Source organism: Aulonocara stuartgranti (genome assembly GCF_965226115.1).
Source record: "Aulonocara stuartgranti genome assembly, chromosome: 16".
Classification (NCBI taxonomy): domain Eukaryota; kingdom Metazoa; phylum Chordata; class Actinopteri; order Cichliformes; family Cichlidae; genus Aulonocara; species Aulonocara stuartgranti.
Genome location: NC_138952.1, coordinates 28,399,500 through 28,419,766, shown reverse-complemented (window position 1 = coordinate 28,419,766; position 20,267 = coordinate 28,399,500). Strand labels below are relative to the sequence as shown.

At 45.6% G+C, this 20,267-nt stretch overlaps 1 protein-coding gene and 1 long non-coding RNA gene across 2 annotated transcripts; both read left to right on the top strand.

Moving 5' to 3' along the window:
- The first annotated feature begins 1,148 nt into the window (after positions 1-1,148).
- Positions 1,149-1,974, top strand: LOC309691538. The gene is made up of 2 exons (XR_014272047.1): positions 1,149-1,700; positions 1,780-1,974. It is a non-coding gene; the product is annotated as an uncharacterized lncRNA (long non-coding RNA).
- Positions 1,975-17,253: 15,279 nt separating this feature from the next.
- On the top strand, positions 17,254-18,674 carry LOC309690480 (trace amine-associated receptor 13c-like; the record flags this gene model as incomplete). Its single annotated transcript, XM_082507507.1, has 2 exons — positions 17,254-17,426; positions 17,861-18,674. The coding sequence occupies 2 exons, from the start codon at positions 17,254-17,256 to the stop codon at positions 18,672-18,674; spliced, it is 987 nt and encodes a 328-aa protein (XP_082363633.1).
- Positions 18,675-20,267: the final 1,593 nt, after the last annotated feature.

Sequence of the window (20,267 nt, the reverse complement as noted above, 5' to 3'; positions counted from 1 at the left end):
TGTGTGTGTGTGTGTGTGTGTGTGTGTGTGTGTGTGTGTGTGTCTGGCAGGAAGTGAACAAGCTTGCATGCCCATAAAAGGAAACTGGCTGATATGTGGAGTGTGCAATCAGAGAGAGAGAGACGTGTTAAAAATCTAGGTAGTGTTAAGAAATGGTAATGAAAATGATATTAAATAAATGTTTTAGTGTGTCAATACAGGTGGACTCTTCTCAACTTGAAAACGTGAGTACAGCGGCAAAATGATAGATTAACAAAATTGGGACGAAAACAGGCCAGGCTTTGGCTTAAAGATTTGACAGCTTCACCTCTCATTCTGTCCTCATCCTGAGAAGAAGCTTAAAGGACAGTCAGTCTCCTGATGAAGACAGAAGACAGACAGAACACCGTGTACTCGAAGAATTAACAGCAGGCAAAAAGACAGTGCAACTGACCTATAACACTGAAGACTCCAGCAGCAGCATGTAAGGAAACACTTGATGGAACATGCACTCTGAATTACAAGCTGGGAAGTTGAACAGTGGGATGACTGTGCAAAAGCACTGGACAGTACTGGATACTGAGTTTCATATTTGCCATGCTGGGAGATATCCTCCAAGAAAAGACTGAAAAGATCAAGAGAGAAGGAATGGAGAGAGGAAACAGCTGATTTGGGCCTGTGTTGATCTGCGAGGCCACACAGAAAACTGTGAGAACAGGGACGATGATCAGTGAGAGGTGAACCGAGACATGATGCAGTGAAAGCATGTGGGAAATTGGATTGAAGATTGAGACTGAACTCATGGAGGTTTAGAAATGTCCAGAACATCACAACAGAGAGGTAAAAAATAAAAAAAATAAAAAAAAGAGAGAGAGAGAGATAAAGAAATAAATAAACTAACAATTATTGAATTGAACAATTGAATAGAAAAGACACATATACAAATTGTTACATGTGAAATTATTTTTGGAGAGAATCAGAAGTGAGACAGTTTGAATCCACAGCTCAGTGCAAAGATGCATGAATTAAACCTGATTATAAAAACACATCAAGGCAATGAAGACCAGCTTACACTCAATATTAATCTGAATACAAATACATACATGCAATGAAGACATGCTTACATTCATGAATGCGAATACATGACATAAATGCTAAATGGTGGAGATTTAACACACTTAAGTTTGAAGTTGAGGAATAACTCAGGGAGTTCCATGAAAATAGAGGGATTTTTGTGAAAAGGAAAAAGGATAAACCAGTGATTGGAAGTGTAAAGTAGTTTTAGAATAGTGAATTAGAAGTGCTTTTGTGCCAATTGAGCAAAACAAGTTATTACTCTAGAAAGAAAATAAAATAATAATTTAATTATGTGGTAATGTTTTAAATATGCATTTCTCTTGTCAAGGCAACTTCTTATGAGAGGAGAGAGTATGAAAATTAGCTGAATGTGTGGCGACAAAAAAAAAAAAGAACTGAAGCTTCCTTTCTGGCTGTGAAAGAAACATGTGTCATGACCCTGTGCCTTCTCGGCTGACTCTGTATGGCTACAAGTGTTTTTGTTGTGCTGCATCTCTCTCTCTCCCCTCCCGCGCACTGCTCTCTACCGGGGCGGAGTCGTGACGGCTCCAGCCCCTGGCTCGGACACCTGCAAGCAATCATCTCACCCACTTCTTAAGGCGGCTGCTGAGAGTGCTTCCTCGCTGGATTATTGTGTAACACTCGTCAGTGTCATCACCTATCTGAGCCGTTTTTCGAGTTTCTGTCGTGCCACTACTTACCTGCCTTTCCTCTCTGTGCCAGAATTCTCGCCAGCCTGAGGACCGCCGTTGGTGAGCTAAAGCCGGAGTCCGAGCTACCTGAGCTTCAGTGGATTTTGTACCTAGCCCTCTTCTTCCCGTGCCTGTGTTCCCCGGAGACCCTCTTCCTGTGCCCCCTCACCCGTATATATTCGCACCTGGTGTCTGTGTGTGTAAATAAATCACGAACTTAAGTGACGGTCTGCCTCCGAGTCCCTCCTGAGCCTGACAACATGTCTGTGAATGAGAAGAATTGCTTGGTAAAATATATAATGGTAAAATACAGGATAATTAAATAAAGTGGTCAGGTCTGTGACTAAGTGCAGTATTCCAGATTTGGAAAAGAAATTTAGAATTTAGTGATGATCGATTGTTATAATGTTTTTAGAAAGGGCTTAATGGGAATTAATGTTAATGTTGTGCAAAACTGTGTGGCTTTTAACAAGATTTTCTGTGTATTTAGCAGGTGAAATTATGTCAGTTGACCTCAGAGTGTCAGGATGCTGAAGAACCTGAGGCCAACATTTTGTTAGATTAGTAAGCAAAAGTTTTCTCTGATTAAGATTTTTGGGGTTGTTGTTTTATTGATGGGTTGATTCTGTCAGTTAGGTTTGGCTTGTTTTCTTATTTCAATAGAGGGAGTTTTATTAAACATGGACATGTCTATAATGGGCCTTTATAATTGTAACAGTGCACTTAGGGAAATCGTGGCAGGTGATTATGTTTTGTGTTTTGATGAGCTAATAATCAGCTCTCTTTTTCTCATTTTTGTTCTAAGCAGGCCTGCAAGATTGAATTAACAGCGCTGTAAAAGTTTTGGGAGAACAAATTTAAGATGACCTTTTCCAGATTACAACTGGCTGAGGAGAAGGCCATCTGTGTGGATCTGATCAGGTTGTAAGATAATAAAGAACTCTTTTCCAAAAACAAAAAACAAAACAAAATAAAACAAATGAATGAGCTCATGTTGCTGAGGGTGGAGAATTTGATTATTAGTCTCCACTGTCGGCAAATATCTTGAGTGAATGACTGAATGTGTGACTGAAATGTGACCTGACACTGAGACAAAGACGGGACCAAGGTTAGGATGCGAAGGGGGAATGCTTTGCTTTGTTTTGCTTTGCCATGAGCAGGAGGAGAAGAGAGAACGGAGGGGAGACTGAAAGGTTCACATGAGAGTTTGGAGCTGCAGACTTTTTTGGGTAGGAAGTTGTTGACCTGTCCTTTATGGGCTGAACTGTCATTGCTTGCTGTACCGGAGGAGTTGGTGAAGATGATGGCTGAATAGGTGGCTGAGCTGATGATAAGGCTGATGAGTCGTCTACCAACTGAGCTATTGACTGGGCTATGGATTGTGAGGCTGAATGTGATGGAGGTGACGGCTGGGCAGCTGACTCAAAAAACACAGCCCCGGTATAAGCAGTCACAAGGTCTGGCGAAACAGACAGAGTGTCTTTTCCACTCACCACAGCAACTCAGAAGTCTCGGGACCCGGCTGTGGCGATGGGCGTCGGCGGCGTGAACGTCGCTTCCTTCTCGGGGATAGCTCCGACCGGCCGGGTAATTCCACATCCGGCGGGCCGGGCCGCAGATTGCCCGGCGGGCAGTGCAAAACATTCACCACCGGGCTGGGTCGGGAAGCAGTAGCGGCTGGAGGTCGAAGGTGCAGTTCTTTCAGAAGGAAGTCCTGTGCAAGCGGGTGAAGAGAGTCCAGTAGCCAGGGGTGAGCAGAAATTAGCTGCTGTAGCCTGGCTTCTACAGCGCGGTGAAATTCCTCTCCCTCACGTTCAAGCCACAGGTTAACCAACCTCGAAACAGAGTCAATCACTTCCTCCCGAAACTCCTGGGAAGGTGCGGATAATGCTGGGTCCATGTTTGGTCGGCTCGTACTGTCACGGCTGGGGCAGCAGTCGTGTTGTGGAATGAAAGGAGGACCCAAAATGCAGGCAGCCGACTGATGATATGAGTGAGGGTTTATTTACAGGTGACAGTGGCAGGAACAGGCAACGAATCATGAGACATACTAACGGAAACCTAAACTGGGAAAACTAAAGAGCAACTAGAAATCCTCAGGGCACGGGGTGAAAAGCAGAGAGATGCAGACTGACGGAGGATACCAAAAACGCAGAGATACACAGATGAACGCAGACGAGCCGACAATGAACACAGACCGACACCCACTAAATATACACACACAAGGTAATCGGGTAATCACACACAGGAGGGAAGAACAGCTGAACCCAATACACATGAGGTCCGGAGGAGACAATCTGAACACAATGACAACAGACACAGACTTTCAGAACAAAACAGGAAATCTAGAACCTAAACCGGACACAAGGGGGGAGGACACAGAATAACTAGAACAGAAGGACATAATCATAAAACACAAAACACTGGGCCAACGACCCAGCACCATGACAGAGGGGAGAAGAGACGGTGAGAAAGGGGGGAAGAAAGAAAGAAAAACAAACAAAACACCTGGATCACCTGTATGGAGAAAAAAAAACAGAAGAGAAAGCAAACAAAAAAAGAGCAGCATAATAAACACAGCACCATCACAATAAACTAGCTAGCAGTAGATAACAGTAGATACTGAAAATAAACGATATTGTGCAGCACGCAAGATCGACAGTGCACAATGTGCTTTGAGGCAGCAGCCAAGAAAGGTGTAGTCGCGTCTGTGAACACCCGTGTGTACACCTGTGTGTACACCTGCGTGGATCAGCATGCTTGTATTCCAAAGGTTTCTCCATGTAGCGATCTGCTAGGGAGTGTGGGGAGCCATAGCCCCGTCCCCCAGGGCATTAAGCAGGTATGGAGGAGATCCAGGCCCCAGATATCCAGAGGCCCCAGAGTACAAGGACCCGAGGAGGACCACCAAAGGGGGGGGGGGGGAACCGCAGGGAGTGTGGTGAGGGGAGATAGGCCTCCGTACTTTGGAGGGCCTGCGATGTACCCAGAGAGGTTGAGTCTAAGACCCAACCTGACTTATAGACACAGACAAACAGGCGCACGCGGACACAAACGTGCGTTCCCACCCCCATATACACAACCAAATACTCGGCACTCACCCAACGTGTAGACAGACACAAATAGACACTGCACAGACAGTCGCACTCCCCAATCATACTCTATATCCCGGGTCCAGGTACCCTCGCCCCCAGAGGGGCAAGCCGCACCTAGACCCAGGAGATGTAACCCTTCTCTCTGGGGTGGAGGCAAGCGGACCACCTCCTTATCTGCAGTAGCAGGGAGGCCCCGCATCCCAGACCCCAATCTGACGGCTAACAGAACCGGGGTGAGTGAAGACCCCAAACCTCCCTACGCCCGCTCATATGTAGTGTTGCTGTGTGCTGTTCCAAAGTGCATTTAAAACACAGGAGAGCATGGTTCCTGCTTCCTCTCAGAGAGCAGCCCGGCTCCTCCCGAAAACCCTTAGTGTCTATGTGCATTTAAAAAGGCTACAGTCTTAAAGGGCTGTGCTTGTAACACTCTGCCTTCATATTAAATAATTTTTCATATAATATTTTTTTACAACTATTTCTTCACATCAATATGCGGGCCGCAAGTAGAGGTGACGTGGGCCGCAAATGGCCCGCGGGCCGCGAGTTTGAGACCCCTGCAGTATACAGTGTACCAAAATGCTGTTTCACTCTAAGCCGCATGGTGCATTTATAAATATATAAAGGATATATCTCCAAGAGATATAAAATTAGGAATTATAAATGAATAACATGCTAAGTTTCAGTAAGACCTTAGTAGTGGTTTCCAGTATGATCCGCTGTTTTTGTTTACAGTTCCTGTTCAAACAGTGTTCTGCCACACAAAGGATGTCCTACAGTTGCCTCCATCCTGTAGACTGCTGCCATCTGTGGCCACAGTTGGCTGTCATGTCTGGAAGCTAACTTCACTACAAGCCACTGGAATCAACAATTTGTGCGATGGGCATGTCTGTGTCCTCTTACGAAGAATTGAACCTCTGCAAACTGTGGGGGAAACAGCTTGTTAAAGTTGTTTGCTCATTGCAGAGTGTGGATGAAACCTGATGTTAATTGAGGTCACCATAACAAGACAATAATCTAACTATAATGAGCAATATTAATACCAGGTTAATGACAAAACTATTTACCAATTGTGTGTGAGACAGTGAGTATAAAAAAAAGTTGTGTTGCGTTAACAGGTTTGGTTGAGAGAAAGAGGAGGCTTCTCATCTTGAAAACTGAAAGAGCTTGGTGAGAAGGTGGAGAAGGCCATGAGGACTCACATGCAGGACTCTGAATTAGGAAGCTTCACAAGCAATTTATTTACACAGTTCACCGAGCGTATACACAAATCTGCAGAAATAGTGCTATGTACAAAAGTGGGGTGATGGGGCTCCAGGGAAATCCAGGGAAACAGACTTTCGCTCTTCTTGCAACAATCCACACACATGATCAGGCTCTCTTTCTCCGACACTCACCACACGGGAAACGGGAAAACAGTCCTGGGAGTCTGTACACAGGGAAATGTTCGGTAGTTCAATGCTCAGAAACACGAAGGGAAAACTTAGCTGGCAACTTGATGACACTAACGCGAGTCAAACACAATGATCAAGTGAAGAACAGCAGTCATCGTCTGGCTTAAATGCTGGTTGCGTTAATAAGCCTCAGGTGCTTCCTCCTCCAAGGGGCGTGGGCCGAGGGCGTGAACCCCGGCGAGATACAGGAAGAGAGAGAAAGAGAGGAGGCGAGAGAGAGAGAGAGAGAGAGAGAGAGAGAGAGAGAGAGAGAGAGAAACAGCTGATGAGCGCCCTGCTGATCCCCCAGGCTGTGACAGTATCAATAATATACAAATCTTCAATGCTGTGAATGCCCCTGTCGTACCAAGTTTTGATAGTTTATCATTCCAGTCCTTTAGCCATAAAGGGATGGCATTAAGATTTGCCGCCCAATAATACGTGTGCAAGTTTGGCAGTGAAAGCCCACCTATGTGTTGGTCTTTCCATAAATTCTTTTCCTGTGTGAGGTGATTTATTATTCCATAAACAAGAAGAAAACATTCGATTTAATTACTTGAATAAAGTCTTGATGCATTCTCAATCATCCAGAAAAGTAAATCTCCAAAAGTTGATTCTGTTCATCTGGACATAGCGTTTTGTGAGAGAAACGTTTCGTCACTCACCCAAGTGACTTCTTCAGCTGACTGCAGGTTTCCCCAATCTTATTAAGAGTACATTTGCATAATGACTGAAACCAGCCCACTGAAGGGACAATGGGCTGGGAGGTCAGTTCCTTCATCATAATTATGCAAATTCTCATGACCACTGATCAACAACCACTGACCAAAACCCACTGACCAAAGACCAAAAAAATCTAAATCTTGAGCCCATAAAAGAGGTCAAAGTAACAGAACTCTACTCAAGGTTGACAAAAAAACAATACTGATAACTCAAACAAGCTGACTGTTAGGTTTAATGTATGTATTGTAGGTTGCCATTTAGAAAGCTAGAATGCTTCTGTTTGCTATCTCGGTAACCTAAGCATATGACTACGTACATGACTTTGATAAGGGGAACAAGCAGCCTTGAGAAGAACAGATTCTACCAACAACAATCTGGGAGAGCTGCACTCCCATCATATAACCACACACAATGTATAATCACGCTTGCACAGCACAATCACACTTTGTATCTAGTTATAGTAATTTCTCATAGGTAATACAGCAACAAGCTTTATGAATATTCATGTGTATAACCAATAAAAACAACCTGCAGGGGGAAAGCAAGTTGAAGTGGGTTGGAGACAGCTGCTTCCCCCTCGCGAGTGAAAACTTGAGCTCTGTGTGACCTTGTTCCTGAGTGAGTTTCTGTTTTATCCAGCAGTATCAGGGGTAAAACTCTGACACTGACCTAACTAAACAAGATGAAGGGGAAACTTAAATAGTGGCTGATTAGCCCACAAAAACACAAAAAGGGGTAAAAACACACAAAGCCTAACTGAAACTAACATAACAAACTAATTCTAAACCAAAACCAGTTATTCACTGTCCTTTAAATTAATTCCTATATTTAAAGACAGACAAATGTGAATCCAGTGTTATGTATAAGCCTCTACACTGATATTGCCACTGTGTGGCTGAAACTGCAGCCATCACACTGACAAAGAATATCCATGCCTCATCCCCATTAGAAAATTGAATGGACCACTTAAGAATATTGAGGAGGAGAGTAAAAACAACCATGGTCCAGAAGAGCTTGGTCGTTTTTACTCTCCTCCTCAATATTGAACCCTTAACAGACTCCATTAATTTTCAGTACACTCATAATGTCATGGTACAGAACCTGAATCATTGCTTTAAAACCTGGGCTGAAAGCAAAAAGCACTCAAAGTTTACCACAAATATTGGTGTTTAACCCGGTCAAAAGTTTTTTGTTGGTCTATAAAAATGAGACCAATATCTATGTCCAAAGAGCTAGAGATTTTCAAAATATCTTGAATTAAAGTGATATTATCACTTATTAGTCTGCTTGTTTGGTCTCCATGAATGACAGAAGCCATCATATCCCAAAGTTTAGTCCCCAAGGCTTTGGAAAGAATCTCACAGTCTGAACACAGAAAAGAGACTGGTCGCCAGTTTTTCAAATTGCATAGAGCTCCCTTCTTTGGTAGCAGAGTAATGACCACTCTTCTACAGCTCAGAGGCAGAAAGCCTCTATGCAGACTATTCGTGATAACCTCCAGCAAATCCTCATCCATCACCGACCAAAAAGATCTGTAAAATTCGACAGGAAGACCATCTATGCCAGTGTGATGCCTGTTGTACTCCTTAGCATCTAACATCCTCTTCAACTTTTCTACCTTAGTGAACATAATGATGTCGGGCCAGGTAGGATCCAGAAGAGAAGGAAGTATTAGCACTGTGGTGCAAAGCTGAGCTGAGCTGTTCTGTAACCACTCTGAAGGGGGATAGATCTATAGTCAAGAAGAGCCAGATAGGAATCCCTGGCTTTTTTAACAGTTTGAACAGCCAGTACCAATACTCTTTGGAAACCTTGGACTGCTGGTGAGATGCTTCAATCTATATGATCCATGACCCATATGTAACTGCAAAAATGCCAAAGAGATGTCATGAAAACTGAGGGCCATTATCTTCCAAATGACTTCCAAAATACCATGGTTTGCAAAAATAGACCTTAGATGTACAATGGCATTTAAACACAATATATAATCATATATAATGTAATGTGTAAAGACTTATATCAAATGATAAAAATAGATTTTACAGCGTCACACCAACAGTCACAGGACATGCTTTGACCTTTTTCCATTAAATGTAAATACCTGAATCAGTCACAAAATTATTGTCAACTGCCATAAATTATTCATAATTATCTGCCCATACTGACCATGGAACACCAGTATGATGAAACTTAAGACTATAGTTTATGAAAAGTTGAATGAGTTGTTATAAAAATTACAAATGGATAAATTCATGGAAGATGATATGCTTTATCTAAAACATGAGTAAAGATGATTTGGTAATGTGACTTTAAGTTTGTACAACAAATTAATTTATGTTCTGACTAAGCTATTGCAACCTTTGAAATAAGATCTCAAAGGATTATTTACACTCATGAAAACTTCTTTTTCCATATGACTATCCAGTTGCTGAGTTTGCAGGCAGTTTTTTTTTTTTCCTCGTATGTGCATCGAGACTTGGTGAGGGATGGTGAAGGAGCTCAGACCCTGGTTCAGCCCGGAGAATTGTGGAGTTAAAATGTATTCATGGTGAAATTTACGAATATCCTACGAATGGGTCTATATGGTTCTGTGCGGCCTACACACAGTTTAATGCTTATCCTATGCCCTGAATTGACGAGCTCCGGGACTGATTGGGCACTGCTCTTTTTTCACAACACTAGATTTGACCAAGGGATACTGGCAAATTAACTAGTCTCCAGAGTCTAAGGAAAAAATGACCTTCTACATCTTGTATGGCTTTTGCCAATTCATTTTCAGCTCTGCTTGTTCAGAGCCAGGCCACTTTCCACTTTCTCATGTACAGGGTGCTGCAACCGCACATGCATGCTCGTTTCACAGCATCTCTGACACCATGACTCTGCTTCACAAAGTGCGCACAGTATTCACTCAGCCTCTCTATCCTGGCCTTGGGCTGAAGGAAGGAAGCTCTGGCTGTTATGCAGAAGTGAAGAAGTTGTGATGCCAACTTTTTCACCTCTACCATGGTGATTAATTTATGACATTATCAAAGACAATGACACCTGGTCGGCGCATGTACAGATGATGGCCATGATGCAGGAGTCTCTGAGGCAAGCGGGGCTCTTGGCTGCCCCCAAAAAGTGTGCTTTGGACATACGGAGGTACAGTATTTGGTGTACCACTTGGGGATGGGCAGGTGCACCCTCAAACAGGAAAGACAGCGGCAATCGAATCCTGCCAGACCCCCAAAACCAAAAACAGAGGTGAGGCGGTTTTGGGGGGCTGGTCAGCTGCTATCACTTTATTTACTGACCAGCCCCCTTACCTACCTGTTTTGTCAGCAAAAGGATCAACTGTCAGGGTCCTGGGTCTGAGCGACCCAGGATCCCTGATCAGTTATGGACTAATATTATAATATATATTTTGTATTGCTGTCCCTCGTTATCCCTGCTTGTATGTGTGTGTGTGTATGTGTTTCTGCGGGCGCCTTCAGGCCTGGTGGGTGTGGCCTTGCTGGCGGACTGGCCACACCCGAGCTGGTCTGTTTGTGAGTGTGAGCTTACCAAGTGAACTGAGGGTACTAACTACTGCCTCTATTTTCCCAGGAAGGATTGCTGGATGAGAGGGCAGCAGACACAGAGTGCACTGGCACTAGGGAGCAGGCACATGGGCACAAACACTGGGAGAAGACACGGAGTGGAAGTCGGGAGCACACGGGGATGTATTATTGTTGTGTATCAGTTCCATCACTGTAAATAAACGCACTGCTTGTACATAGAGCACCGCGCCTGGGTCCTCCTTCTCCACACCCCCCACGGTTTGCCATGCCGAACCGTGACATCAACTGTGTACAGCAAGAAGTTGTCTGAGCGAAAGAGTGCTTGGCGATCCAGGGGGTGACCAACATTCAAGTTCAAGATAGAGAGAGAGTTACCTCCTATTAGTATTGTTACCTCCTATTAGTTAGAAGGGACAGTGTGTTTGAGTGTGTATGCATATGGGTGTTTGTGTCCATAGGCTGGTGGATACTGATGTCTCTGTACCAGATGGCCTTTCAAACCTCTGCTCAGACCATTCCAGTGCATTAATAATGTCACTGCCTTAATTGCATTGGTATCCAGCTCTGCAATTGTTCAAGTTCAAGGTGATCAGTGGGTGTGTGTGTGTGTGTGGCACGGTGTGATTTATGGCTGAGCTGCAGGGGAGGTGTGGAGGTTTCAGCGGAAGTGTCAGGTCATGCTGCCTATTATCAATTAAACACATCTCCCTTAATTTGTCTCAATATTACTCTAGGAAAGTCTACCTGACTAGGTAGAGTTAAACTGAGTGTATGGAGTCCTGTGGGGGGTTCTGCCATAACCATCTTGTTACACTAGTATGTAAGTAATCAAAAGACCTCATCATCATCAACCCACTGTCATGGTCCTGGGTCGTTGACCCAGCGTTTTGTGTTTTGTGATCATTTTCCTCTGTTCTAGTTCTTCGGTGCCCTCCCCCCTTGTGTCCGGTTCAGGTTCTAGATTTCCTGTTTTGTTCTGAAAGTCTGTGTCTGTTGTCATTGTGTTCAGCTTGTCTCCTCCGGTCCTCATGTGTATTGGGTTCAGCTGTTCTTCCCTCCTGTGTGTGATTACCCGATTACCTTGTGTGTGTATATTTAGTGGGTGTCGGTCTGTGTTCATTGTCGGCTCGTCTGCGTTCTATGGTGTTCCGTTCCTGTCTCTGCCCCACACCCCTTTTGTATGCTCACAGGTTTGTCATTTAGTTCTGCCAGTTTAGGTTTCTTCAGTTGTTTTCTCATGCTTCGTTGTCTGTTCTGCCACTGTCACCTGTAAATAAACCCTCACTCATATCATCAGTCGGCTGCCCGCATTTTGGGTCCTCCTTTCCTCCAACACCACACGGCTCACCCCGCCAGCCGTGACAGTACAAGCCGACCAAACATGGACCCAGCAGCATCCGCACCTTCCCAGGAGTTTCGGGAGGAAGTAATCGACTCCGTTTCAAGGTTGGTCAACCTGTGGCTCGAACGTGGAGAGGGAGAGGAGTTTCACCGCGCTGTAGAAGCCAGGCTACAGTAGCTAATTTCTTCTCACTCCTGGCTACTGGACTCTCTTCACCCGCTCGCACAAGACTTCATTCTTAACGAGCTTCACCTCCAGCCGCTACCGCTTCCCAACCCAGCCCGGCGGTGAAGGTTTTGCCCGGCCCGCCGGAGGTTTTGCCCGGCCCGCCGGAGCAGTCGGCAGGGAGGAAGTGACGATCACGCCGTCAGCGCGTCACCCCACAGCCGGATATTAGGACTTCAGAACTGCCGGCTGTGGTGAGTGAGAAGGACCCTTTTTTGGACTGTGGGACAGTTTATTCAGGGGCCTTGTTTTGTGCAGCAGATGACAAGGAGAACTGTTTGTTGCCTGTTCATTCTCCTGCTCAGCTGTCTTTACCCCAGTTAGCTTCCCAGCCAGAAGCTCAGTTAACTGCCCAGCCGTCACCTCCATCTCATTCAGCCTCACTACCCATAGCCCAGTTACAGTCACAGTCAGACTTATTAGACACCATGTTACAGTCCATAGCCCAGTCAATAGCTCAGTTGGTAGGAGACTCATCAGCCTTATTATCAGCTCAGCCATCGTCTTCACCAACTCCTCCTGTACAACAAGTTGAGTCAATCCAACCCGAAAAGAACTACACTGAACAAAAATATAAACGCAACACTTTTGTTTTTGCTCCCATTCCCCATGGGATGGACGTAGAGACCTAAAATCCATTCCAGATACACAATATAACCATCCCTCCCAAACAGTGGTCACAAATCAGTCCAAATGTGTAGTAGTAGGCACATCTGCTATATTGAGATAATCCATCCCACCTCACAGGTGTGCCACATCAGGATGCTGATCTGACATCATGAGTAGTGCACAGGTGTACCTCAGACTGCCCACAACAAAAGGCCACCCTGGAATGTGCAGTTTTTTGCGCTATTGGGGGTCTGGGGACCCAGAAGCGGTCAGTATCTGGTGTGACCACCATTTGCCTCATGCAGTGCAACACATCGTCGCATGGAGTCTCTCAGATTGTCAATTGTGGCCTGTGGAATGTTGGTCCACTCCACTTCAATGGCTGTGCGAGGTTGTTGGATATTCGTGGGAACTGGTACACGCTGTCGTATATGCCGGTCAAGCACATCCCGAACATGCTCAAAGGGTGACATGTCCGGTGAGTATGCTGGCCATGCAAGAACTGAGACATTCTCAGCTGCCATCTGCCCTGAACAATGTGAACCATGATTCATCCGTGAAGCGCACACCTCTCCAACGTGCCAGACGCCATCGAATGTGAGCATTTGCCCACACAAGTCTGTTACGGCGACGAGCTGGAGTCAGGTCAAGACCCCGATGAGGACGACGGGCATGCAGTTGAGCGTCCCTGAGACGGTTTCTGACAGTTTGTGCAGAAATTGTTTGGTTGTGCAAACCAATTGTTCCAGCAGCTGTCTGGGTGGCTGGTCTCAGACGATCTTGGAGGTGAACCTGCTGGATGTGGAGGTCCTGGGCTGGTGTGGTTACACGAGGTCTGCGGTTGTGAGGCCGGTTGGATGTGCTGCCATATTCTCTGAAACGCCTGTGGAGACGGCTTATGGTTGAGAAATGAACATTCAATGCGCGGGCGACAGATCTGGTTGACATTCCTGCTGTCAGCATGCCAATTGCACGCTCCCTCATTGCTTGTGGCATCTGTGGCATTTTGCTGTGAGACAAAACTGCACATTCCAGGGTGGCCTTTTGTTGTGGGCAGTCTGAGGTACACCTGTGCACTACTCATGATGTCAGATCAGCATCCTGATGTGGCACACCTGTGAGGTGGGATGGATTATCTCAATATAGCAGATGTGCCCACTACCACACATTTGGACTGATTTGTGACCACTGTTTGGGAGGGATGGTTATACTGTGTATCTGGAATGAATTTTAGGTCTCTACGTCCATCCCATGGGGAATGGGAGCAAAAACAAAAGTGTTGCGTTTATATTTTTGTTCAGTGTATTTTTCAACTGTTCATTCCAAGCAGAGAGACAAACCACCCAATATTGTAATCAGTCCTCAAAAGCTGGCCAGTTCAGAGACTGTGAGTGTGACTCTGGACCCCTGGAGGTTAAGAAGCCAGCTGAGGACTGCACCCGGCTGTCGCTGCCTGAGCTGAGTCAATGCTCTGTGCAGCTGCAGGCTGCTTTGTGTTTGCCAGAGGCCCGTGCGCCTGCTGGCTCTGATCCGTCCCTGCCAGAGGCCCGTGCGCCTGCTGGCTCTGATCCGTTCCTGCCAGAGGCCTGTGTGCCTGCTGGTTCAGCCCTGCGTGTGCCAGGGGCCCCTGTGCCCGCTGGTTCAGTGACTATTTCCGCTGGGGGTTCTGGAGAGCCCGGCCAGCACTTTCCTGTCTCCGCTGGAGGGTCCGAGGGGCCCGTTCAGCCGCCTGTCTCCGCTGGAGGGTCCGAGGGGCCCGTTCAGCCGCCTGTCTCGTCAGCTGGAGGGCCCGAGGAGCCCGTCCAGCCTCCTGCCTCGTCAGCTGGAGGGCCCGAGGAGCCCGTCCAGCTGCCAGCTGCAGCCTCATCATCCTCGCCGGCTTCAGCTTCATCTTCGCCTGGTCCGGCATCTGCATCCTCAGCGTCGCCTGGTCCGGCTTCAGCATCCTCAGCGTCACCTGGTCCGGCTTCAGCATCCTCAGCGTCGCCTGGTCCAGCCTCTGCTTCTGCCTCGCCTGGTCCGGCATCTGCATCCTCAGCCTCGCCTGGTCCGGCCTCTGCTTCTGCCTCGCCTGGTCCGGCCTCTGCTTCTGCCTCGCCTGGTCCGGCATCTGCATCCTCAGCGTCGCCCGGTCCGGCTTCAGCATCCTCAGCGTCGCCTGGTCCGGCCTCTGCTTCTGCCTCGCCTTGTCCGGCCTCTGCTTCTGCCTCGCCTGGTCCGGCCTCTGCTTCTGCAGGGGCCACGCAGCCTTTGGGTCCCGAACCGCCGCCTCGACATCGGCGGTCATCTGCCAGGCCGCTAGTTGGGCGTCATCGTCGATATGGACGACCTCCCAGACGCCGCCGCTGCCTTCCGCGTGGCCGGCCTCCAGACTTGTGTCACTGCCGCCGTTGCTGTCCGCACGGTCGGCCGCCTGAACTGTTTCCTTGTCGCCGCCATTGCTGTCCGCACGGTCGGCCGCCTGAACGGTTTCCCCGTCGCCGCCGCTGTCGTGTGCACGGTCGGCCCCCTGAACTGTTTCCACTTCGCCACCGCTGCCTTCCGTGCAGTCTGCTTTTGGATCTGTGTCGCCAACGCGGCCGGCCTCAGACGATGAATCGTCCTGGACTTCTGAGTTGTCAGCCTCCGGGCCGGCCTCCTGAACTGTGTTTTGTTATTGAACTCCAGCATGTGTGTTTGTGTTTTGGACAATTCACTTGGTTCGCTGGAGCTTGTTTTTGTTCGGTGTTGGTCCCTCCGTCCTGGGCCCCCGTCGCCCGCCCTGGGTTGGTCGTTTGTTTTTGTTTTGGGCTGTCTGGAGCCAGCCCTTGGAGGGGGGGTACTGTCATGGTCCTGGGTCGTTGACCCAGCGTTTTGTGTTTTGTGATCATTTTCCTCTGTTCTAGTTCTTCGGTGCCCTCCCCCCTTGTGTCCGGTTCGGGTTCTAGATTTCCTGTTTTGTTCTGAAAGTCTGTGTCTGTTGTCATTGTGTTCAGCTTGTCTCCTCCGGTCCTCATGTGTATTGGGTTCAGCTGTTCTTCCCTCCTGTGTGTGATTATCCGATTACCTTGTATGTGTATATTTAGTGGGTGTCGGTCTGTGTTCATTGTCGGCTCGTCTGCGTTCTATGGTGTTCCGTTCCTGTCTCTGCCCCACACCCCTTTTGTATGCTCTCAGGTTTGTCATTTAGTTCTGCCAATTTAGGTTTCTTCAGTTGTTTTCTCATGCTTCGTTGTCTGTTCTGCCACTGTCACCTGTAAATAAACCCTCACTCATATCATCAGTCGGCTGCCTGCATTTTGGGTCCTCCTTTCCTCCAACACCACACGGCTCACCCCGCCAGCCGTGACACCCACAGCTTATTGTGATGGCATGGAAAAGCTCTGGGGAGTGTGAATTGCTCACTTATGCTGAGTCCCTCCTATATTAACCACCCTCGATGAGTAATATGGCTCTATTTAACTAATAGAGCCATATTACATATTACTTAATGTTCAGTCTCGAACAGTTCTTGACCAGCTCACCAAGTGCATCCAAATCACATGACCGATTGAGGAAAAAGGACCATCATCGTGTCTCTGTTTCAGCTTGCGCTAAAAGTGTGGACAGTGTGTCAGTCAAAAACAAAGGAAGTTGCAATCTCATCAAAAATCAGCGATACAGGTCACACAGAAAAAGACCACAAATACAGACACCTGCAGAAACACTGGCAATGACACTGCCAACCACAGGTGCCATAATACCCAATTAACTGGTATTTGTAATATAGACTAACACTACATTAGATCAGCTTAATATAATGAACTAACTAACAAACTTTATAAATTACAAATTTGTTCCATTTATTCCGCCCTAGTCCGTGGGTGAGAGAGTTCCTCCCAATGTATGGTTTTCATGCTGGTGTTGCTTCAGCCCCTGGCTCCTTCGAGCACTACACATCTGATGCAAACGTCAAAAGATTTAAGATTTATCAGAAATAAGTACAGTATCATAGCAAACAGACTGCATGAAAGTGCCAATGAAACCTTGTCTTGTCAAAAAACTAATAGCAGACTGATTGCATGTTGTTGGACTTGTTTTCCCATTTCATCATTGGACCCAATACAGTCATTTTTACCAGAAAAGTTAAAGCAAATGGATATGAAGAAATAGTTGGTTAACAAAGTTGCTGTTCTAGCCCTGTACCATCAGCATCTGTGGTAAATACACTTAAAAAAAAAAAGAGAATTACCTCCGATTAGTATTATTAAAAAAGAATATGGTTTGAAGCTGATTAATAATTGTGACCCTTGTGTATTAAGAAGATATTAAACCATGACAACTTCTGTAGTGACAAGCTGTAGGACTGGTTTTAATAGTTCAAATAAAGAAGACATTAATACGCTTTGCGTGACATAGTGAGTCTGACAAAGTGGAAGTGCCGATTGTGCGCAAAGAAATAGGAGGGACAGTGTGTTTGTGTGCGCGTGTGTGTACGTGAGTGAAGACGAGGGGATTGGAGTGGGGGTTGATAAATCCACCCTACGGCTCTGATCACAGAGCAGCAGGAGCTGGACATGCCTAATGGAGATACAGAAAGTGCCCGTGCTTTGTTTTCCACAATTTCTCAACAGCTCCTGCAGAAAGCCGACACTTCATTGGTCGAAAGCCGTGCTGCTGAACATTGTGTTCTCCTGTATCTCTCTGCTCACTGCTGCTCTAAACCTTCTCGTCATCATTTCAGTCTCCCACTTCAGGCACAGATGATTTTTTTTATTGACAATAATGAAATGCAACTGATAAATATCTCTGTTTTTAATTTTTACTTTCGTTTTGTTAGATAAATAAATATCTTTGTCTCAGTTATCACTGTTAAGTTGAATAGGCTTCTTCATGTCTTAATAATGAAACATTTTCACTAAGATGGTTTTAACATGATTGACAAAACATTTTCAGTGCAGCTGTCAGCAGTCTTATTTTCATCCTAATCTTACACTTCAGACACTTCAAACTGAAATTGCTTAGTGATGAGTGGAATCAATTTTGCATGTTCTTGGTGTATTTTAATCACAACTGAAATATTTTATTTGCCTCGATTGAATCATGCCTTATTAATAGGACTTTTTCACTGATGGAATTTTTACTGAAGACCTTTTGAAATGATGAATTACTTTTTTTTTTCTCTTTGTAGGAAACTTCACACACCAAGTAACATCGTCCTCCTCTCTCTGGCTGTCTCAGACTTTCTTGTGGGTCTTCTGTTGATGCCAGCAGAAATATTAAGAAGCACGACCTGCTGGGTACTTGGTGATCTTATGTGTTCTGTTTATTGGTATCTGATGGGCAACATTATCTGTGCTTCAATAGGGAACATAGTTCTAATATCAGTTGATCGTTATGTGGCTATTTGTGACCCCTTGCATTACCGCACCAGAATTACTGTGAAACGAACCAAACTCAGTGTGTGCTTATGTTGGTTTTATGCTATTTTCTACTGGAGTCTTTATATAAAGAATATCCTGATTGAACCGGGCAGGTATAATTCCTGCTACGGAGAGTGTATGTTTGTCAGCAGTGATATTGCAGGGATTATTGACCTTTTTTTAGCTTTTATTGTTCCACTTTCTGTCATCATAGTTCTTTATATGAGAGTATTTGTGGCGGCTGTGTCTCAAGCTCGTGCCATGCGCTCTCATGTTACATCTGTCACACTTCAGCATTCAAGCAATCAAGCAAAGAAATCTGAGCTGAAAGCAGCCAGGACTCTGGGGGTTCTTGTAGTTGTGTTTCTATTATGTTACTCTCCATTTTACTGCTATTATCTTGCTGAAGAAAATGTGGTCAATGATCCATCTGCATCTACTGTTATCATTATTTTTTACATTAACTCTTGTCTAAACCCTTTGATCTATGCCTTGTTTTACCCCTGGTTTAGAAATGCTGTTAAACTTATTGTCACTCTGCAGGTCTTCAAGCATAACTCCTGTGAGGCCAACATACTATAAAAGACTCTGAACTCTTCTCCAACTAATTTTTGTCATTATTTTCAGCTGTTAGATTTTTTTGGTTTGTAAGCACCATTTTATGTCAGTCATATATAGGGATGGGTACCGGTGTCCGGTGCCATGATGGCACCGGTTCTGACATAAACGGTAGTAACCAGACCGAAAAGCAGCGCACATTTCGGTGCTTTATTTCGGTGCTTTTTTTTCCTGAGCTGTGATACACTTTAGATTCTAGCCAATCATTTTACGTTTCCGAGGATAGTAGGCGGGGCCAGGTACGTACGTTCTTTTAGAGCAGAGCTACAGATTAAAAATGTCCAAGGCGAAGCGGTTAAAAGTCTGGCTGTACTTCATAGCAAAATATGCAAACTCAGCAGCCTGCAACAAGTGCTTTAAGCTGATACTGTGATACTGTCAAAGGAGGTAACACCTGAAATCCGATGAAACACCTGGCGACGCATAGCGTTTTTTTTAAAAGCCGAGAAATGCGCCGTATTTGATAGCTTGCTGCGAGACCTCACACCGAGCACATCTACTGCGGGTGGGTTGCCTGTTATGCAACATCCCCCAAAAACACGAAGAGGAGAGTCCTGGCCCCTAGCCCTGCCAGTGTAGCAGAAATGATGACGGATGATGATGGCAGCAGCAGCCGTTCTTCTCTGCGTGAATCGCTTAATGTTGTTCGAGTGTAATTTACGTTGAGTAGGCTAACCACGTTATTACATTAATGCATGTAAGGTGAACTAGCAAACATCATCATAGGTACATGCGGCTGTCTTCTTGTTTGATGGCAGATACTCTCTTCACCCTGGCTAAAAAGGCTAAAATGACCAAAGAAAAAGTGGAAAACAGTTAAACATGAGAGGTTTAGGACAAAGTTTGTGTTTTTTCCATTGTTTAAGCACTGCTTCCAGCCAAGAGTGATACCATATATGCCCCATAGCTGCAGAAAAAGCTAACATTGTTATATTTTTACAAAAAACAGCTGAACATGAGAGGTTTTTGGACCAATTTTGTGTTCTCCATTCTTTAAGCACCGGTTTGAGCACCGTTTGAGCACCGGCACCGTTTCAAAAGTACCGATTTGGCACCGGTATCGGATAAAACCTAAACGATACCCATCTCTAGTCATATATATATAGAAACTTAGCAAGCAGTTTGCTAACTGTAGCATGGGAGATGGGTGGTCTCGTAGGGTGTCTTGCATTGAAATCTGCTGCAATGACCCGGTTACTGCGTTCACCAGATATCAACACAATTTCGATCCGCTCCTCATGTGTTAACCTCTTCGACATGTCAATGGCTGTGAACAAAGAGACACTTGTAAATAACTCATGAAAGAATAAACTTACGTTGAAACCAAGCGCACCGTTGTTTTTCTTGTGACATTACCAATAAGTTTGATGTGTCACATGGCCCTCTTCCTATTGAAAAAACAAAAGTTGTATCCAAGATGGCCGACTTCTAAATGGCCACCATGGTCACCACCCATCTTAAGGAGTTTGCCCCCTCACATATACTAATGTGCCACAAACAGGACTTTAATATCACCAACCATTCCCATGTTATTACGGTGTACCGTATAAATGGCCC